The sequence below is a fragment of the Ovis aries genome, chromosome X, assembly GCF_016772045.2.
Source record: "Ovis aries strain OAR_USU_Benz2616 breed Rambouillet chromosome X, ARS-UI_Ramb_v3.0, whole genome shotgun sequence".
NCBI classification, from domain to species: Eukaryota; Metazoa; Chordata; class Mammalia; order Artiodactyla; family Bovidae; genus Ovis; species Ovis aries.
In genome coordinates, this window is record NC_056080.1 from 15,379,737 (window position 1) to 15,401,501 (window position 21,765).

Here is a 21,765-nt window from a genome sequence, read left to right on the forward strand (position 1 = left end):
CTTACTATGCTAGCATCACTCCTCTGAAAGATTCCTTAAGTTCATCTACTCAGTTCATCAGGTGTTAATGAAAGGTGATTATGAGAGGCCCACACTTGGCTGAGAACTATAGGAACACAAAGGTTGTGATGTGGTCCTTCTCCTTCAGCTCCTTCATTCTCACCCATCATCTTAAAGCAGTTATGCCTAATGCCCTCCAGCCCATGGTCTCTCATGGTGCATCTATATAACTCTATCATTTTTTGTGTGTCTCATCTAAGCCCATTTCCTCATGTTCTATGGTCAAGGGTTGTAGGTGATAGCTGGACACCATGGTTTGTATAACTAACAAGATAGCCCAGTGTTTGCCCTGGGAGGCAGCTATGCCTGATTTCTAGGATCCTGAACAATGGAATTCTTATTTCTCTTCTCTGACCCCTATCCCCCACCACACAGTGACAGAAACCAGGAAACACCCCTAAGTGCCAGGGGAGAAGCAAGCTCAGAAGCAGAACAGGATGGGAGGGTGCCCCCTGTGCTGTGGTGTCTGTCATTAGGAGTGGACGGTGAAGAACACCCAGAGGGCAGGCCTAGGGAGGAAGCCTGACAGAATAGTTAAGAACATGGACTCGGGGTAGAAATCCTCTCTCTGCCTCTTACTGGCTGTGTGTCTTTGGACAAGTTTACTTAGCCTCTCTATGTCTGTTTCACTGTCTGTGAAGTGAGTATAGTAGTAGTGTGTACTCTCATAGGTTGTGATGGTCAAGATCTCTAAAGGACTTAGGATGGTGCCTGGCATATGGTCAGCTCTCACGACAGTGAGCTGTTATAATTATCAGTACAGGCCCAGCGAAGCAGAGGTGGAGTCTAGCTGGCAAACAGAATTACAGACTCAGGACAGCCAGAACTTTGTGATCACAAGCCCAGAATGAGTACCAGACTGAGTTGTGTTAGAATCATTTTCTTTCCCACATCTGTGATTTTTCATGGCTGGCCTACATCAGGGGTCAACAAACTACAATCTGTAGGTGAAATCCACATTTTCATCTGTTACCTTAAATAGTGGAAATGATAAGGAAAAGAACCAGCATAAAGACAGTCCCCCATAAGCTTTTAACCCATCATCTCCTAACATGAGGATTGCGATGCCTATGTCTGTAGTTTGCAGCTTTACCTGGAGGACCTTTATCTGACCAAGATACTCTTTCAGACTTCGCTAGCAGAACCTTGAGCAAATATCCTTTATTCATCTGACAGCTTCAAAGGCTTACTGTGAGTGGACCTTCCCAACTCTGTTTCTCAACCATGATTAGAAGAAATTGACTAAGGCCTTGCCTTCAAGGTGAGGAAGAGGGAAAGAAGCCTGTCCTGGGAAAATAGGATGAACGAGTTCTTTCTTCCTGTCTCCTGAATACACTGCTCTGCTCAGCAATTTCTGTAGGTATCCCTTACTGGTGTGCTGGTAAATCTCTCCGATGAAGGAAAAAGCTACTATTTGTAGCCATTGCCGACATCCGTGTTGTAAATATTTCCACCGTGGCTGATTGCAGGCACAGTGGAAGGGCTGTATGTCATCACTGGCTCATTGGTACCAGCCTGCTCTGTTGTAGACAGCTTTACTTTACCACTGAATCTTTGTGTCAGGATTCTCTGTGCCAGGGGATAGGGTTTTTTTTTGTGTGTGTGTGTGGAGTTTGTTTGTTTGTTTTTAAATCTAGGGACTGTTCCAGCCTGGTCCCAAAATGTTAGAAACGAGGCCATGTTTTTGACTAGAAATGAATCTTCCTCCTTGTTTTCATTTAACTTGTGCCACTAGGTGGCACTTTAAGGACATTACAGGAAATTGGCTTTACTGGATTTATTTTTTAACTTCTTATTCAAGTATAATATGTATCAGTAGGTACACATTGAGTGTGCATCTCAATGAATTTTCACAAGCTCAACACATGTGTTATTGGCACTTATATCAAGGAGCAGAATATTACCGGCACCCAGAAAGTCCCTCTTATGCTATTTTTCAGTTCCAATTCTTATTATTGAGGTTCCCACTGTTCTGACTCCTAACAGCATAGATGAGTTTTACTTGTTTGCTGCCTTATGTAAGTGGAACCACAAGTGTATATACTCTTGTGTCTGGCCTCTCCTTACATGCTGTTTGTGTGGTCCATCCAGATTGTTGTATGCAGTTGTAGATCAACACTGTGTAGTATTTCATTGTGTGTACAAATATATCACTGTTTTCTACTGCTGATGGATATTTGGGTGGTTTTCAAATTTTGGCAGTTATAAATAATGCTGCTGTGGATGTTCATGTACGAGTTTTTGAGTAGATGTGTATTTTCATTTCCCTTGGGTCTATCCCTAGGAGTAGAATTTCTGGGTCATGCGGTAATCATATGTTTGGCTTTAGTGGATGCTGCCAAATGGTTTTATAAAGTGTACTGATTTATACTCCATCAACAGTATTCTCATTTCACTTCTACATCCTCATCAATACTGAGTTTATTTTATGGCTGATTCCTAACTCTTACGTAATTTTTATAGCTACCTCTCTAGCCAGCTATTTCTAATTGAATTTTTTTCTGAAGTCACCTTTCTCTGATGGACCTGGCTCATGCAGCAAGGGCCATGTCAGCCCCAAAGGGGACCTTTATCACAGTCTACGTATGAGCTATCAGCAGTTAGAAAAAGTGTTATTGAAACCCTCCATCATTAATACAGAGCAATGGAAGTGGGAAAGGAATTCAACATTATAAGTGTGGTAAAACATCAAGTGAAGGTAGGCCTTTGAGGTGCACTCTCCTGCTCAAGGTTTTCATCTTTTGGCAAGAGGGGGAAAGTTCCTTATGTTAACTTCTACTTACAGAAGTAGATCCTGTGCCTGGGAAACCAATGATAATTTTCTTCCTGATCAGGATAGCAGCTGCCATTAGTGAAAAGCTACTCTGTTCTTGTGCTTAGCACCCTGTTGTTGTTGTTCAGTTGCTCAGTTGTGTCGACTCTTTGCGACCTCATGGACTGCAGTACGCCAGGCCTCCCTGTCCTTCAAAGACAGATGTTTCCTTTAATCTTCACAACACTAGAAGTTAGGTGGATTATCCCCTTTTGCAGGTGATGAAGCTGTGGCTCAGAGAGGTTAAGCCGGTGTCCAGGTTATGTACCAAGCAAATACCAAGCCTGGATGTGACTCCACAGTCTGTGCCCTGTACCTGCTCTGCTCTGTGGTGCCAGTTAACATGGGATGACAGTTTTGACTTGTGCACTGGAATATGAAATAGTGTTGGATTCATTACTGGCTCATTGCACACATTGATCAGAGGACCTGCTGTTCGCTGACCTTCAGCTTCAGTACCAGGGAAGCAAGAGTGAAATAAGATGCAGCCTTCTAGCTATCTCTCACAAGTGACTTGGATCATGGATTTTAGAAATTGTTCTTACAGAGAACTCAGTCCTCTGGATTCTCTCTCTGAGAGTGACTGAAATGATGGAATTTGTTGTGGCCACTGTGCTGCTGGCCATTGGTTCTGCAACTTCTATGCCTGGGTTTGACCACATGGTTTTCTGGTGTGTCCTTACCCAGCAGAGATGGGAGTCAGGTTGAATGACACTGAGGATATCAATAAGATGCTAGAGATCCCTGAGAGGCTGTAGCAAGATTGTTTGCTCATCTGTCTAGAAATTAGCCTCAGCCTTTGTGATTCCATCTTGGGATCTGCCTGGATTCTTGGGAGGAATGAAACTTGAGTTTCTTTTTCTAATCTGTCAGTTGCATGAATATTACAACTTTTTAAAAGTCATCAGTTATTCACATGGTAGCAATTGGTTTTGCAACTAGACTACTTTTTTTTTTAATGAGATTTGAATTTTTTTTGGTTGCAAATCTGACTTTTAAACAAAAGCCTTCTTGCTAAAATTTTTTCCCAACTTCAAATATATATTTATTTGTGAAACCATATTGCATATACCACCTATTCCCTCCATGGTAAAGGGAGAAGAAAACAATTAAGAAACCTACTTAGGTTTTACTGGTGCGCCTGTGGCCTTTTCCAGACTAGGACCTTGGAGACTTGGGTTTCTCATTTCTTAACTGAAGAGTTTGGGCCATCAGTGGTCCCTAGTTGGTCTGGGAAGGCTACATAAAAATCACCCAGGGAGCTTATTAAAATACAAGTTGTAATGCTCCAGACCTAGGAGATCCTAATTAGAGAAGTCTGGGATGGTATCTAAAAGTCTGTAATGTATAAAAATTCTCCTGTACAGCTCTTCTACTGGGTTAGAAGGTCTAGAACAGAATGGAGTTGAGAACCTTCTGATATGTTTGAAGATTTAGATAATAGTTATGTGCCTGGAGTGGGTTCCAGATGGGCAAACTAGTGCAATTATGATGCAGAGGAAGATTGGAGCCAGACACTGGAAGAGCTTTAACCAGCTAAAGGAGTGTGTTGTGTGCCTAGGCCTTAGGGACCCATCGAGGGGCTTTGAAAAAATATGTTTTGATGAAAAGGTGGTTTGCAAGATGAGTTCCTCAATGGTATGCAGGATGGATTGGACCAGGGAAAAACCAAAGGCTGGGAAAAAACCCACTGAAGTTTCTACAGTGGCCCAGGTGAGGGGATGTGATGAGCAACTGGTCTCAGATGGGCACCATGGGGCCTTTGTGAGCTCATCTGCAACTGGAACCTGAGTTATTTTGTTTTAAGCTACTTTAAGAAAAAAAATCCATAATTTATCCATGTTCTATTAATCTGTTTTAACTACCATAAGGAATGATTTTTATTGTGTTTGTGTCCAGGAGGTTTTAAAGGAGCCTAGTAAATAAATTCATGCAGAGAAGTAGTTGGCAGCAGCAATAACAGCTGCTACTGCAGAGAAAGAGGGAGGCAGAAAGGGAGCCCTTTCTGGCCCTGCAGCAGTGTCCTCACCCTGCCTCACACTCTTGGCCAGAACGAGAAGGGGATGGATGTATGTTTGGCTTGAATGGTGTCTGCCTTTCAAATCAGGTGTAATGGTTCTCCTTTGTTCCTCTAAAACCCTGTCTGTAGATCAGTGTTTCCCCAAGTGTGTTACACAGGACATTAGTTTTGCTGGGTGGTAATGTGAATTATATGAGAATAAGGAGTTGAAGCCAGATAAGTCTGGGGAACTGCTGGGTTAAACAAAGACAGTGGCTTCCTTTACCTCACAGGACTTCAAAGCATGTGGTATGCTGTGTGTTCTCTGGATTTCTAAGAGGGAGAGAGACTGTGCAGTGTTTCCTGACCTTATGTGTAGGATCTTTTCCCCTCCAGGTCAGGGACTAGCAAACTGTGACCCACACACCAAATCTATCCTGCCACCTGTTCTGTAAATAAAGTTTATTGGGACACAGCCACACCCATTCCTTGTATTTTCTATACCTGGTTGTGCACTCAGCGGCAGAGTTGCAGGTTGGCAGCAGAGACCTGGAGACCCAGAGACCGAATGACCTGGACAACTGAAAATATTTACTATTGGCTCTTTACAGAAAAAGTTTGCTAATCTTTTCTCTAAGAAATTCGTGGAACTGGTGTTCCCTTGGAACCTGGATCGGATGGGTGATTCTAGCACTGCTTTGTGATGAATCTGCTTAGTTTTTTTTCAGCTATTGTGTGGCCATGTTTCTTTGCTGTTACTTTAAACTGTTTCCTCTCACAACCATTTGCCCATTGTCTAAGATGGAAGCCAGGAGTCCATGTGTCACTGTTCTTTCCTTTCACTTCCCACACTCCACCAATCTCCAAGGAGGTATCCGGTCTCCAGTCCAAATAGCTCTCAAAGTTGTCTGTCTCCACTCTCACCAGACTGGTTTGAATGACCATTGTCTTTTGTCTTGTTTCCTTCTTTAGCCTTCTAACTGAGTTCCCTCCCCCCATTATGGGTCTCTTCCAATCTGTTTCACTCAGCAGATTCAGAATAATCCTTCTAAAACACCAAATCTTGTCAGATTACTTCCCTACCTAAAATCCCTTGTTGACCTCTGTGACACCCAGGATAAGCTTTAAATCCTCAACATGGATGTACCAACCAAGGTGTAGTCAGGAAAACAGAAACCACTCTAGGTATTTCACACTGGAAGAGATTTCATGCATAGAATTAGGTACTTACAAAAAGAATTAGATGTGCTAGAGGAGTGAAGGTGGGTGAAGGCCAATGCTATCAGGTTTACCACAATTTTTAGGAAGCGTAGCTATTCTAAGAACTGAAGGAAACAGCTAGAAATGCTCAGGCTGTCTGCAGCACCAGAGTCATGATTTGCAGGGAAATGCCTGAGTCCATGGCAAGATACTCTGACTCCTGAAGCCTATGCTTTTCTTCCCATCGCTGTCAGAGGAGCAGTAATATGGCTTGTTTTTTCTTATTTCTTTGATTTCATGTGAGTGACCCTCAGTGGCAGCAAGGAACTGTGTTGACAGGAGATTGTATAAATGTAGTTTCCAGGCTCTGATCCCTTTCAGTGCTCAGAAGAGCTTAGTCATGGGGAATGGCGCTGAGTGGCTGATAAAACAAGCCAGGACAATCCATAAGACCACGTGTCATCTACTCCACTGTCCTTCTCCAGCTTCAACTTGCCCATTTTTTTCCACTGTTCACACTTGTTCCACTCTACTAGACCCCAAGTCCCAGGCATACTGGAATGTTTTTTAAGAGACCTAAAATAATGAACATTTATATCTCAAAGTTTCTATGAGTTCAAGATTCAGGAGAAACTAATCTGGGTGATTCTGGTGCAGGGTCCCTCATTAGGCCATAGTCAAGATGTCAGCTGTGACAGAAGTCGTCTGGAAGGCTTGACAGGGCCTGAAGGATTCACTTCTAAGATGGCACATTCATATGGCTGTTGGCAAGAGGCCTCACTTCCTTCTTATGTGGGGCTCTCCACAAGGCTGTCTGAGTGCTTCAGGACATGGCACCTGGCTTCTCCCAGAAAAGTTTATTCAAGAGAGAGCCCAAGGAGAAACATACTAGAATGCTTTAACTCCCCTCTTCCAGGAGCACATTGCCTGGTGTCAGGTCAGGTTGCCTAAAAGTAGAGCTCGAGATGAGGATTCTTGGAAAGTAGCACATCAGATATATAAAATAATTATCTGTCTAATTGAATAAGTGAATGATCCCTTCTTCTGGTGGAGAATCCAAATGCTTAGCCTCCCTGGGCCTATATCCCTTTCTGGGGAGCCAGCTGAGCAGAGCCCATGTTGTCCCATCAAGGCTCCTCAGTAGTTCTCAACATCCTAAGGGGCAGCACCATCCAAGTCCATGTGACCTGTCCAACTTTTTTTGTTGTTGTTGCAAAAGCAGAATGAAAATATATTTTTCTTTTTTCTTAATATATAAATTTTCTTGAAGTATAGTTGACTTACAGTGTTTCAGATGCACAGCAAGGTGATTCAGTTATACATAGACACATATATTATTTTTGAGATTATATTCCATTATAGGTTATTATAAGATATTGACTATAGTTCCCATTATACAATAAGCCTTTGTTGATTGTTGCATATCTATTATTTTAAATTAGAAATCTAGCATTCTATTCATACTGTCAAACAAGTAGAATCAGAATGTCATAAAATTTTTAGGTGGGCAAAAATTCACGTTTTGTAAAGCTTTTCTACCTACACTTGATAAAAGCTTGAGAAAGAATATCAAGAAAAGAAGAGATGGATAAATTGGAAAACATAAACTGAATGAAATGGGAGCAGCGAATATGAAATAGAAAAAGTGAAACAAACTAGATAAAAGTGAAAGATAATCATATAGTCCAGTTGTTTTTAAACATAGCTGCTGATTCGAAACATATCTGGAGCTTGGAGGAAAAAAGTGATACTTGGGCATTTGTGTTTTTCAAAAAGTTCCAAGATATTTCTGATATACATCTGAATTTTAAAAAGTGATTACAGATTTTTCTATTAAATGGTGGTTTTGCTGATATAGAATTCTGTTATTTTTTCTGTTGACCAATCATGGTATAATGGTATTAAGTCAGTAATAGCTACATAATCACAATAGTAAAAGATGTTTATCAGTTTTCACAATTAATAGCCAGGTGAAAAATAAGAGATAATTATAATTACAAGCCATAATGGGAACATGGTTAACCTAAACAATATAAAATAATTACACACAATTTTGGGGGTCAAATGGAGTGATGTAAGTGAAAGTGCATGCATGTACATGTTTTCATCCACCCAGCCAGTCTATGTCTTTTGGTTGGTGCATTTATATGTAATCTATTTACATATAAGGTAATTATGAATATATGATCCTATTAACATTTTATTTTTTAAAAAATTTAAATTTATTTATTTTAATTGGAGGCTAATTACTTTATGATATTGTATTGGTTTTGCCATACTTCACTATGAATCCACCACAGGTGTACATGTATTCCCCCTCCCACTTCCCTCCCCATACCATCCCTCTGGGTCATCCCAGTGCACCAGCCCCAAGCATCCTGTATCTGGGTTTATTTTGTGTAGGTCTTTTCCTTGTCTTGTGTGTCCTGCCTAGAGACGTTCATTTAGCATTTGTTGTAAAGCTGGTTTGATAGTGCTGAATTCTCTTAACTTTTGCTTGTCTGGAAAGCTTTTGATTTCTCAATCAAATCTGAAGGAGAGTCTTGCTGAGTAGTGTTTTCTTGGTTGTAGGTTCTTCCCTTTCATCACTTTAAATATATCATGCCATTCCCTTCTGGCTTGCAGAATTTCTGTTGAGCAATCAGCTGATAACCTATGGGAGTTCCCTTGTATGTTATTAATATTTGTCAGTTTTCCCTTGTTGCTTTTAATATTTTATCTTTATCTTTAATTTTCATCATTTTGATTACTATGTGTCTCAGTGTGTTCCTCCTTGGGTTTATCCTGCCTGGGACTCTCTGTGCTTCCTGGACTTGGTTGACTTTTCCCACGTTAGGAAAGTTTTCAGCTGTCATGTCTTCAAATATTTTCTCAAGTCCTCTCTCTCTCTCTTCTCCTTCTGGGACCCCTATTATGTGAATGTTGGTGCATTTAATGTTGTCCCAGAGGTCTCTTAGGCTGTCTTCATTTCTTTGCATCCTTTTTTCCATATTCTGTTCTGGGGCAGTGATTTCTACCATTGTGTCTTCCAGCTCACTTATCTGTTCTTCTGCCTCAGTTATTCTGCTATTGATTCCTTCTAGTGTATTGTCCATCATTTTTTGTTCTTTAGTTCTTATAGGTCTTGGTTAACATTTCTTGCATCTTCTCCATTCTGTTTCTTAGATCCTGGATCATCTTTACTATCATTATTCTGAATTCTTTTTTTCTGAAAGGTTGCTTATCTCCCCTTCATTTAGTTGTTTTTCTGGGGTTTTATATTACCCCTTCAACTGGAACATAACTCTCTGCTTTTTCATCTTGATTAACTTTCTGTAATGTTTTGGTTTTAGCTGCTGTGGGATTGTGGTTCTTCTTGCTTTTTCTGTCTGCCCTCTGGTGGATGAACCTAAGAGGCTTCTGTAAGCTTCTTGATGGGAGGGATCAGTGCAGTTCAGTCAGTCAGCCTTATCTGACTCTTTGCAACCCCATGGACTGCATCACTTCAGGCTTCCCTGTCCATCACCAACTCCCGGAGCTTACTTAAACTCATGTCCATCAAGTTGGTGATGCCGTCCAACCATCTCATCCTCTGTCATCCCCTTCTCCTTCTGTCTTCAATCTTTCCCATCATCAGGGTCTTTTCCAGTGAGTCAGCTCTTTGCATCAGGTGCCCAGAGTATTGGAGCTTCAGCATCAGTCCTTCCAATGAATATTCAGGACTGATTTCCTTTAGGATTGACTGGTTTAATATCCTTGTAGTTCAAGGGACTCTCAAGAGTCTTCTCCAACACCACAGTACAAAAACATCAATTCTTTGGTTTCTTTATGGTCCAACTCTCACATCCATACATGACTGCTGGAAAAACCATATTTTTGACTAGATGGACCTTTGTTGGCAAAGTAATGTCTCTGCTTTTTAATATGCTGTCTAGGTTGGTCATAGCTTTTCTTCCAAGGAACAAGCGTCTTTTAATTTCATGTCTGCACTCACCATCTGAAGTGCATTTTGAGTGCATCTGAAGTGCAAGTGATTTTGGAGCCCAAGAAAATAAAGTCTGTCACTGTTTCCATTGTTTCCCCATCTGTTTGCCATGAAGTGATGGGATCAGATGCCATGATTTTAGTATTTTGAATGTTGAGTTTTAAGCCAGCTTTTTCACTCTCCTCTTTCACTTTCATCAAGAGACTCTGTTCAGGGCCATTCTAGTTGGCCACATCTGGCCGTTCACCCAGCTTGCAGCTGGAATGTCACCTCTGCCTGAGTCTTGATCACCCACAAGGCCAGCTGTTCCTATAGGCTCCACATGTCCTTGGCAGAGTCCTTATTCCCCTGAAGCCTGTTTGCCCACTCATTTATCTGCCTTTCCACTAGACTTCAAGCTCCTCGTTGGCAAGGTCTGGGGCTTATTCATCCTTGAGCACTGGTTCTAGTACACGCCCTGCTTGTCATGGCTGTTGGATAAATATTTCTTGAGTGAATAACACTCAGGCCCAAGAGTGCTGGAAGCTATATAGCATAGTGGTCACAGCCCAGTTTTGGGACCTGAAGCCTGGCTTCACACTCTGCTATTTGTATGATCTTGGGTGAATTCCTTGCCTTTTAGATCCTTAATTTCCCCTCTGCTTCCTAGGGCTGTGATGATGAATGCAATAATCCATGCAAAACATCCAGAGCAACAGGTGACACATAGCAAGGTTTTGGTGGTTCATAGTATACATTTATTAATAACAGTAACAGCAATGGTAATAATACAGTTAGCCTTCATCGAAAGGAGAAAGCTATAAGAAAAACTTGGAACTAGAAATCAGGCATGTTGAGTGCCTGCATCATGGGTTTTGAAGAGGCAGGGAGTGGGAGTGCGTTGGACACCAAGGATCCAGGGCAGGCAGTGGAAGTGTAGGAGCAGATGGCCTTACTATGGGAAAGAGTCAACAGTGATGGGAAAATGGAGCAGGAGAACCCCAAACCCCATATCTGAGGGATAAGACGAGCCATAACAGGAAGAGAGAATGATTCCAAGTAGGACGCTGTGGCTGATCAGATGCTAGGGACAGGAGCTATACAAATGGAGACAAGAGTGCCGAGCTGGACATTGGTCTCTGAAGACTAGAGGCAGCTGGGATGTGCTGAGGGCAGATGGCAGGAGAGGTGGAGAGGAGTAGGGTCAGAGGAAGGAAGAAGCGAGCCACCACTAGAGCTTGGAGAGGGCCCAGTTAGCGATGAAGTGGGTGTGCTCAGGCCACAGCTTGTGTCCTGCAATGTGTTTCTGTGATGCAGATTAGCTTGTGAGTTTATAGAGGACTAATAATGTGGAGGTCCTATTGGTTCACATGTTAACATTTTGCATCACTGGCTAATAGCTGCTGAAAACCAAGGACTCCAGCAGTGCAAAATGTAGCAAGCCTGGGAGAGAGGGAGCTGCACAGGGTGTCCCTGCTCCCTGGGCTCTGCCACCGGGCTGTGTGGCCCCACTGTCTTACAGGCCTTTGGGGCCATTCCTCCCCAGTCTTTGTGTTTTTATTCACAGACTCCGTATCCCTCAGCAGCCAGAATCCTTCTGTTTTCTCCCTCCATTATGCTTACCCTTCTCCTTTTTTTTTTTAAAGGTAAATAGTCATATCTACTAGTGTTTCTTTATCAGAAATTAGATATAAAAGATGTCAGTGCTTTTTATTATAATTATTGTTTTTCTTAGTGCTTGAGTTGAAATTGTAGTTTCTTTCCCCTACTTTTCCACTGTGCCTTGTTATTTTTAGTTTGCACTTTCAGAGCATTAGTTTTTAGCAATACATACATCCAATTATAGAAGACATTCCTCTTACTCCTTTTCCTAAGATTGAACAGTTCTGGGAGGAGAGATGGGAGGGAATAGCAGAGTCTAGAGAAAGTTTTCTCAAGGATTGCCAGACTTGACCATCCTTGGCTGTCTCCCGTTAGTAACTATTTTCCTAAGCTCTCTTTACTACATATTTAGGTGGATATGTTTTTGCTTTTTTTTTCCTTTCTGTGATGTTTTGCTACAGTCTGAACAAGCATCTGAGGCCGAGGTACATCCCCAGTTGAACAGGGCCCCCTCTCAAGCTGCAGAAAGTAGTCCAACAAAGAAGGTAAGGCCGGCATGAAGGCATTACTGTGATGGCCTTGTGACCCCTCCCCTAGGCTGCGTGCCTCTATTAACCCATAGACTGTTTTAAAGTTTTCATGCCCTGACATGAATGTTTATGATCCAGATTTCCTTGAATCTGGGTTCTTTGTGAAGATTAGGGTCCTAATGATTCCTGGGCTCCACCTTGATGTCTCTGACAGTTTGTACTTCCATCTTCAACCTCTAATCTAAATATGATGGCCTTGCTTTTGGCAAGACCAAGAGGAGCAATGGGGAGGGCCCTTAGCAGAGCCCTGCACCCTACTAAACCTCGAGGAGTGCCTAGGGGGCCTGGGTGGTCTCCCCTTTCTAGTCTTTGTGCCACAGTTTACCCTTGCTCACTGTGTCACTGAGTCCCAGTGCATTTGCTCACTCACTCACCATGCTCTCCATTCAGCTTCTCCCCCTCCTCTCTTCTGCCCCATTTTCTCAGGCCCTCCTCCCATCACAGAGCATGTGCCTATGCTTGGGAGGACAGATGGGGTAGGGCCTCCAAGAAAGCAAGCCAGCGGCCTCCTTCCAGAAGACACAGTGGCTCACCAGCTTGGCTTGATGTAGGAGCTGGGGGTAGGAGAAGGAGGAGTTTGTGATGAAGACCTCTACAAACTTTAAAACTTAGAACTTATTTAGAACATATTCCCCAAAGCCCCAAAGTAAGGCAAGAGAGAATTTTGTCTTTGGTAAGGAAAGGCCTCATGATGTGAGATGCACACAGCATTTAAAAAAGAAAGGAGAGGAGGTAAAGAGGGCAACTGATTCCTGTGTCCTTCTAGGTAACAAAAAGGTAATAGGCTGCAAACATGGGGAAAAAAAAAAGAAGAAGGAAAGGCCCCTGGAATCTGATGGTCCCTCCAGGTCTTGCCAAGCCACAAATCAGCCACATGTCCTTGGATGTGGAGTTTGAATAGAGTACATGACTGACCGTGGGGACAGGCCAGAAGGAACATAAGGGCATTGACAAGATGAGTGGCATTTACTTGTTTAACTTTTTTTTTTTTAATCTACAGGAGATAGCATATTCTCAGCCCCCATCAAAGCCCATCCGTAGGAAATTCCGACCTGAAAATCAAGCTACAGAAAATCAAGAGCCTTCTACCATTGTAAGCGGGCCAGCTCCTGTAGCAACTGTGAAAACCCATCCAGCAGTCCAAAAGTAAGTAGAACAGATAAATGAGCACATAGTCAGAACTGTCTTTTTTAAAAAATTTATTTATTTATTAATTTATTTTTATTTTACTTTACAATACTGTATGGGTTTTGCCATACATTGACATGAATCCGCCACGGGTGTACATGAGTTCCCAATCCTGAACCCCCCTCCCACCTCTCTCCCCATATCATCTCACTGGGTCATCCCAGTGCACCAGCCCCAAGCATCCTATATCCTGTATCAAACCTAGACTGGCGATTTGTTTCTTACATGTTTCAATGCCCTTCTCCCAAATCATCCCACCCTCTCCCTCTCCCACAGAGTCTAAAAGTCTGTTCTATACATCTATGTCTCTTTTACTGTCTCGCATACAGGGTTATCATTACCATCTTTCTAAATTCCATATATATGTGTTAGTATACTGTATTGGTCCAAAGAACTAAATAGACATTTCTCCAAAGAAGACATACAGATGGCTAACAAACACATGAAAAGATGCTCAACATCACTCATTATCAGAGAAATGCAAATCAAGACCACAATGAGATACCATTTCACACCAGTCAGAATGGCTGTGATCCAAAAGTCTACAAGCAATAAATGCTGGAGAGGGTGTGGAGAAAAGGGAACCCTCTTACACTGTTGGTGGGAATGCAAACTAGTACAGCCACTATGGAGAACAGTGTGGCGATTCCTTAAAAAACTGGAAATTGAACTGCCTTATGACCCAGCAATCCCACTGCTGGGCATACACACCGAGGAAACCAGAATTGAAAGAGACACATATACCCCAATGTTCATCGCAGCACTGCTTATAATAGCCAGGGACATGGAAGCAACCTAGATGTCCATCAGCAGATGAATGGACAAGAAAGCTGTGGTACATATTCACAATGGAGTATTACTCAGCCATTAAAGAAAATACATTTGAATCAGTTCTAATGAGGTGGATGAAACTGGAGCCGATTATACAGAGTAAAGTAAGCCAGAAAGAAAAACACCAATATAGTATACTAACACATATATATGGAATTTAGAAAGATGGTAATGATAACCCTGTATGCGAGACAGTAAAAGAGACACAGATGAACAGAACTTTCATTTTAAATCTGCATATACATATGTAAATATAAACTTATGTTTACACTCAGCCCCTTGGACTGGTGTGATTTTAATGGTTATAGTCTTGCCTTACTCATTTCTGTGATAGTATTACAGTCTCCCAGTCATGTAGAAAGAGGATTTCTAAGCGATAAGATAACCTCTCAAGGGGCGTGTGAATCACAGGCTGGGGTGTATTTCAGATTGGTTTGATTTCCTTCCCCTCCTCTCTCCTCTTCCTTTCCTTCCCACCCTTCTTGCTTGTTTTGGCCTGTGTTTTCCTGGGAAGAAGACAGTACTATAAATGACAGTTCCCCTCTTTACCTGTCTTATCTCATGTCCCCCTGATGCATGTGACCAGCTTCAAGACCCTCAGACACGACTTTGAGTAGATGCAGTATGTGATTCCTTTTCATTCCCCTGAAGAGATTCTGTTGTTAAGCATCTCAGCACAGAATGGTCACATGCAGAGCCTTTAAGATATCTTTCTGTAGCTGAATAGAGGGTAGGGACACCTGTGGACATGGCCAGGGACCAAAAAAACCATCGTCTGGACAAGCCATCCTTCTCCAGAAGGCTTTGACTTTAAGAACCATCACTTGCCTCAGTGAAATTGAGTGAGGGCAGAAATTGAAGGCAGAAACCTGCTGCTATGTGTGACTTCAAGTGAGCCTGACTAGTCACTAACACAGATGCTTGGGATGTGTCATAACACCGCTCCTTACAGGTCTCATGGTCTGCTGCAGGGTTTCTCCTACTTACACTGTTATGGGAAGAAAAGTAACAGGTTCTGTGGGTGCAGCTTGCTGATGAAGTCAATCCTCATTCTGAATCTGTGCAGCACTCTTCTTTAGGTGATAGCTTTTGTTTGTTTGTTTTTTTCCCCAAATGGACAGTTCCCTAGTGGTATTAGTGCATCAAGGAAGTATATTTTGTCCTTAATGGTCCCTGAGAGCTTTGGCCATCTTCCAGCCACCCTCCAGTCTAGAGGATGGATCTTAGAGATACAGACGTGTAAACTTTCTTTGATGTTCTCCCCAACTTTTCACTGTAATCTGTACTTTACATCATTGCTGGCTATGTGACAACTGAGTGGTGGCTATGACATCCTCCAAAGTAGATGGGAGGGCCACTGGTGGAGTTCAAGCAGAAATCTTTGTCTTTTTTTTTTTTTCATCTTTTTTAAAAAGGCAACCTTATTTAGATGTGTTTCATGTAGCATCCAATTCACTCTGGTAAATGTACACTTTGGTGGTTTTTAGTATATTTATATAGTTGTACACTCATCATAACAGTCTAATTGTAGAACATTTTCATTGCCCCTAAAAAGAGATTCTGTGCCCATTAGCAGTCACTTTCCACTCCCACATTCCAGGCAACCATTATCTATTAATACTTTCTGTCTTTATAGATTTGCCTATTCTGGCTATTTCATTTAAATGGAATCATATAGCATATGGCCTTTTGTGACTGTCTTCTTTTACTTAGTATCATGTTTTTAAGGTTCATCCATGTTGTATAATAAGTCAGAACTTAATTTTTTAAAACTGCTGATTAATGTTCCATTATATGGATATACCACATTTTATTTACCCATTCATCAGCTGATGGACATTTGGGTTGTTTCCACTTTGCAGCTAATGAGAATAATGATGCTGTGAATATTAATGTGCAGATTTTTGTGTGGACTGATATTTCCATTTGCCTTGAGTATTTATACCTAGGAATCAAATTGCTGGGTCATTGCTGGGTCATTTGGTAACTTTGGGCTTCCCTGGTGTCTCAGATGGTAAAGAATTTACCTGCAGTGCAGGAGCCCTGGGTTCGATCCCTGCGTCGGGAAGATCCCCTGGAGAAGAAAATGGCAACCTACTCCAGTATTCTTACCTGGAGAATTCCATGGACAGAGGAGCCTGGTGGGCTGCAGTCCCTGGGGTTGCAAAGAGTCAAGCATGACTGAGCAACTCCTACTGGACTGGACTGATGGTAGCTTTATGTTTAACAGTTTGAGGACCTTCCACACTGTTTTCCAGAGTGGCAGTGTCTATTGCACTTTACAATCCTACCAGTAAAGTATGAGGTTCCAGATTTTCCTCTTCCTTACCAACACTTGTTATTTGATTTTTAGGGTTTTTATCATAGCCATCTTAGTGGGTGTGAAATGGTGTCTCATGGTTTTGATTTTTATTTTGTTAATGAACAGTGATGTTGAGCATCTTTACATGTGCTTATTGGCCATGTGCATAACTTCTTTGGGAAAATGTCTGCTTATATTTTTTGCCCATTTATCCTTGGATTACTTATCTTTCTATTTTTGAATAATGAGATCTTTATATACTCTGGATATAAATCCCTTGTCATATATATGATTTGCAAATATTTTCCCCTGTTCTGTGCATTGTCTTTTTCCTTTCATAATGACACTATTTGAAGCACAATATTTTTAAGTTTGATCAAGTTTAATTTATCTAATGTTTTTCTTTTGTCCCTTGTGCTTTTGCTTTCATATCTAAGAAACCATTGCCCATATCAAGTTCATGATTAGTTCCTGTGTTTGCATCTACAAGCTTTATAGTTTTAGCTCTTATATTGACCCCTATGGTCTATTTTGAATTCATTTTTCTGTACAGTGTGATGAAGGGGTCCAGTTTCATTCTTTTGCATATGGATTTCCAGTTGTCCCAGCAGCATTTGTTGAAAAGTGGCGTTTGTTTTATCTGCTTGTTCAGTCACCATCCCTCACCATGATATTCTTTCACTAGTTAGGTGAGCTCACGGGGTCAGGGTGAGAGAGGCTAGCACCCACCAGCAACACAAATAGTGCTATAAATGTCATGTATCTAAACTTTGCCATAAGGGAGCTATATGAGACTTATTTCAGGTCCCAGACCAGTTCATTTGAGAGTGATAAGGAGCAACTTAACACTCATAATTTTCTAAGACCTGGAGAGAGGACAGCCAGACACATAATGGTTAGTCTGTATAGCCCTTTATTGGTTAGGGTTCTGGGAGAGAATTAAGCTCTGATGCCGTTAAACATCTAAGGTTTGTAGTAAGTTAATCTCTCTCCAGTGCATTTAGAGTGGTTGTTATTATATACCATCTTTGGGAAAATTGAGAAGAGTCACAAAGCAAGTTGCAAAATGGTCATCAGCTTTTGGGGAAATTAACATTAGAACTGACCTATTAATAAGAAACAAATTCTGCTTCAGATACCATCATTGTCTACTCCATATAGGAGAGAGGAACTAATAAAATATTCTCTCCAAGTGAGCTGCTGAGTCCAGGTTATAAGTAATAAACAGCTCTTAGATTGTGTAGTCATTAATGAACTGCCTATAAGGACAGAAGTGGGGTTTTCTTAGAAATAATTTGGCTTGATTGTTTTTTCCTGTATTTTATGTATCTGCTAAGGATGGATTTTGGGAAAATAGAATTGCTTGAACAGTTTAGAACTAGAGGGTGTTGTGTGGCAATACTGTGACCAAACCTGTGCCAGCTTCTGTGGCCTAAGCTCTTCTCTGGAACCCCAGGAAGTATCCTGTGGCACCCCAGGGCATTCCAGGGAGCTTGTGTGGCAGAGTCTGCTTGCCTGCATCAAGTTCTCAGTGTGGTTGGGATTCTGTTTCTCTTCTCTCTTCATGTTTGTCAACAGTGGAATGAATATCTGTGGGATTGATGATTGGCATCTCTAATGGAAACCTACCATTTCCAAGAAGAGAAAAGGCAATAAAAACTCACTTCTTAGAAGCTGTACTCAGAATTCCATAGGAGAAAGCAGGGTCCAGGGTGAAGGCTAAGAAGATTTTTCTTATCTAGAGATCCCAGTTTATATTCCTTCAAACAGTGGTTCAGCTGATTGAAAAAAATGAGGTAACAGTCACTCAAATAACAAAGAAACTGACTTTTTTCTTATGTAGAAGTCTGAGTTGGTGAGTGGTCCAGAAGCATACCTGTCCGGAACCCGGGTCCCTTCTGTCATCTTGTTTCAGATCCTGTGAAGGTTGCCTTTATCCATAGGGTTTGGAGGTGGCTCACCTCTAACATGTTCATGTTCCAGGTCCCAGAAAGGGGAAAGGAACAAATGGAGAGAAAATAAGTTACTTTTAAGGACATCATCATTTCTCTTGGATACCTTTCACCTAGACTTAGCCATATGGCCTCACCTACTTGCAAAGAAGACACAGAAATGCGGCTAGTTTCTAATTGTATGGCCGTGTGCCTAGCTCAAATTGAGGAGGAGATGCTACTGAAAACAGGAAGGCACAAGAATGTGATTGGAGGACAGTCTGCCACATAACCTTCAATGTACAAGTCTCGCAGTGTACAGTTCTAAACTGAGAGATTGCCTGATGAACAACAGCAGCAGGTAAAAGAAACACCTCACTGTTTCTCCCTTATTTTCCTCCTTGGAAACCAGGCCAGTTACAGCCCAGCCTGGAACAGTGAGAAACAAGGTTAGGAGAACCTAGACAGACTCTAGAAGCAGGTCTTAAATGGTGAGGCAAGTTGGATGACTTTACTGAACTCTTGAGAGGTTTTTGAAGCTGGATCCTGTGTTTGCATTATGCAGGGCTCATTTGGTGACAAAACATAAAGAGCAACTTGAGGTAGCAAAACTGTGTTCATTATTATAAGAATACAGGGGTGACTCATTGAACCCAGGGACATGGATGGATTGGGGGAGAGGACCATATTTCTATTGGCCTTCCTCCTGATTCATCTCTATTTTCTGACATTTTTATCTGTGAAATCTTCTCAACTACCTTCGGCTCCAGATATTACATTCTCACTGTGCAGGGCCCAGGCTAAACCAAACTCTTAACTGGAACCCACATCCCTGGGAGAGAGATTCTGGTAAGCTTAGCACAGGCTAGCATCTGTTCAAGTGTGAAACAGAGCTGAGTGTTTCATAGAACAAATAGGACTGTCTGCCTAGGGCCTATCCCTACAGAGGAGGGGAAGGGGATGGAGACAATTCCCAGGGAAGGGCAAAGTGTTATAAACTAGCACACTTAACGTGGTAGTTGTTTAAGTAGAGGCATCCAGCTCTGATCAAGATGTATTTTCATAAAACTTTTTATTTTATAGTAATTATGGATTCATAGAAGATTAAAAAATAGTACAAAGAAGTCTTATGTATCTTTCATGTAGCTTCTCTAAATGGTTACATTTTATCTAGCATAGTAAAATATAAAAAACAGGAAATTGATGTTGGGACAGTATATATGTATAGTTCTATGCAATTTTATCACGTTTGTATGTCTTGTAACTACCACTGTAATCAAGATACAGGAGTCACCCCACCTCATCCTCTTTTCTACTCTTTACCTGTGGTAACCACTGATCAGTTTCCTGTCTGTATAATTTTGTCATTTTCAGAATGTTATACACATAGAATCACACAGCATGTGACCTTTTGAGCTTTGCTTGTTTTCACTCAGCATAATGCCCTTGACATCTGTCTAAGTTGTATAAATCAATACTGCTAAGAAATATTCTACACTATGTATGTATCACAGTCTGTTTAGCCATTCACCTATTCAGAAACCTTTTGTTTGTGTCTAGTTATCGAGTATTACAAACAAAGCTGTTGTGAGCATCTGTGTACAGGTTCTTGTGTATACATATGTTTTCATTTCTCTGTAATAAATGTCTAGGAGTGTGATTGTTGGGTTGTGTGCTAAATGTATATTTAGTTTTTAAAGAAACTGCCAAGTTGTTTCCCAAAATGACTGTACCATTTTATCTTCCCACCACCAGTGTATGTGGTTCAGTGTCTCCACATCCTCACTAGCATTTGCTACTGTCACTAGTTTTTAAATTTAGCTGTTCTAATAGGTGTGTAGCACTATCCACGGTGGTGTTAATTTGCATTTCCCTAATAGCTAGGGCATCTTTTCATGTATTTGCCATCACGTGTCCTCGTTGGTTACATGTCTCTTCATCACGTTTGCCCATTTTCTAATTGAATTGTTTTTTAACATTGAGTTTTGAGAGTTCTTCGTATATTCTAAATACAGATCAGTTGTTACATCTGTGGTTTGCAAATGGGTTATCTGTGGGTTATCTTTTCATTCTCTTAAAAGAGTCTTTTGTAGAGCAAAAGTTTAAAATTTTTGATGAAGTCTCAACTTACTGATTTTTTTTCCTTCTATGGATTGTGCTTTTCTTTTCACCTCTAAAATCTGTTCACCAAGCTCTAGGTCCTGATGATTTTCTCTTACATTTTCTTCTAAAAATTTTATAATATTATACTTTACATTTAGGTTGGTGATCCATTTTGTGTTAATTTTTATATGAAGTTTGAGATTTGGGTCCAGATTCATTTTTTGACTATGGATATTGAATTGCTTCAGCACTTTCATTGAAAAGGCTGTTCTTTTTCCATTGACTTGCTTTTCCTCGTCTGTCAAAAATAAATAATCTGTACTAGTGTGAATCTCTTTCTGGGTTCTTTATTCTGTTCTAATGATCTATGTGTCTTTCACTCTGCCAATACCACACAGTCTTGATTGCTATCTTTATTACTTTACCACTTGATACTATAGCTATATAATAAGTCTTCTGTTTTTCCCACTTCGTATTTTTCAAAATTGTTTAGCTATTCCAATTCCTTTGACTTTCCATTTAATTTTAGAATACTTTTGTCTTGAGCTGCAAAGATCTTGCTGGGATTTCCATGGGAATTATGTTAAACCTTTATGTCAATCTGGGAAGAACTGACATCTTTACTGTATTGAGTTTTTCAATCAATGATCATATATTTCTCCATTTACTTAGATCCAATTTATTTCTTTTATTTGTGTTGTATATTTTCAGCATGTAAGTTCTATATATGTTGTGGTATATCTAAGAATTTCAATGAGTCTTTATAAATAAAATTATAAAAATCTATATTAGTTTATCTGATCTTGTGATTCTCTTTTTCACCTGTTAAAGTAATGAATTATATTGATTGTTTTTGAGTATTGAATCAGTCTTGCTTCCCTGGAATAAACTTCTCTTGGTCATGATTTATAATTCTTTTTTATATTGCTGAATTCTGTTTGATAATATTTTATTAAAGATTTTACATCTGTATTCAGGAGGAATATTATATCTAATTTCTGTCTTGCTGGGCTGCTCCTTTCCCAGTCCTTTGGCTAGAGAGAGCAGAAATTTGGGGAGGCTTTTTATTGTCTGCTCTCATTGCCATTTATGAGATACATATGAAGTGAAAAAGAAAACCCAGGTAGTTCATGGCTATTCTTTCCTTGGGTACCAAGTTCCCTAGCTGGTTTGCCTTCTTCACTCTACTTTGCAGAGTCATCTT

At 40.8% G+C, this 21,765-nt stretch overlaps 1 protein-coding gene across 2 annotated transcripts in view; it reads left to right on the forward strand.

The window, feature by feature from the left end:
• The window catches only part of REPS2 (RALBP1 associated Eps domain containing 2), a 246,918-nt gene that overhangs the window by 201,023 nt on the left and 24,130 nt on the right, over window positions 1-21,765 (forward strand). For both annotated transcript variants that reach the window (XM_027963581.3, XM_027963582.3), the window contains exons 15-16: window positions 12,078-12,161; window positions 13,207-13,352. In XM_027963581.3, coding sequence (XP_027819382.1) covers window positions 12,078-12,161; window positions 13,207-13,352 — 230 coding nt within the window. The remainder of the gene's footprint in view (window positions 1-12,077; window positions 12,162-13,206; window positions 13,353-21,765) is intronic.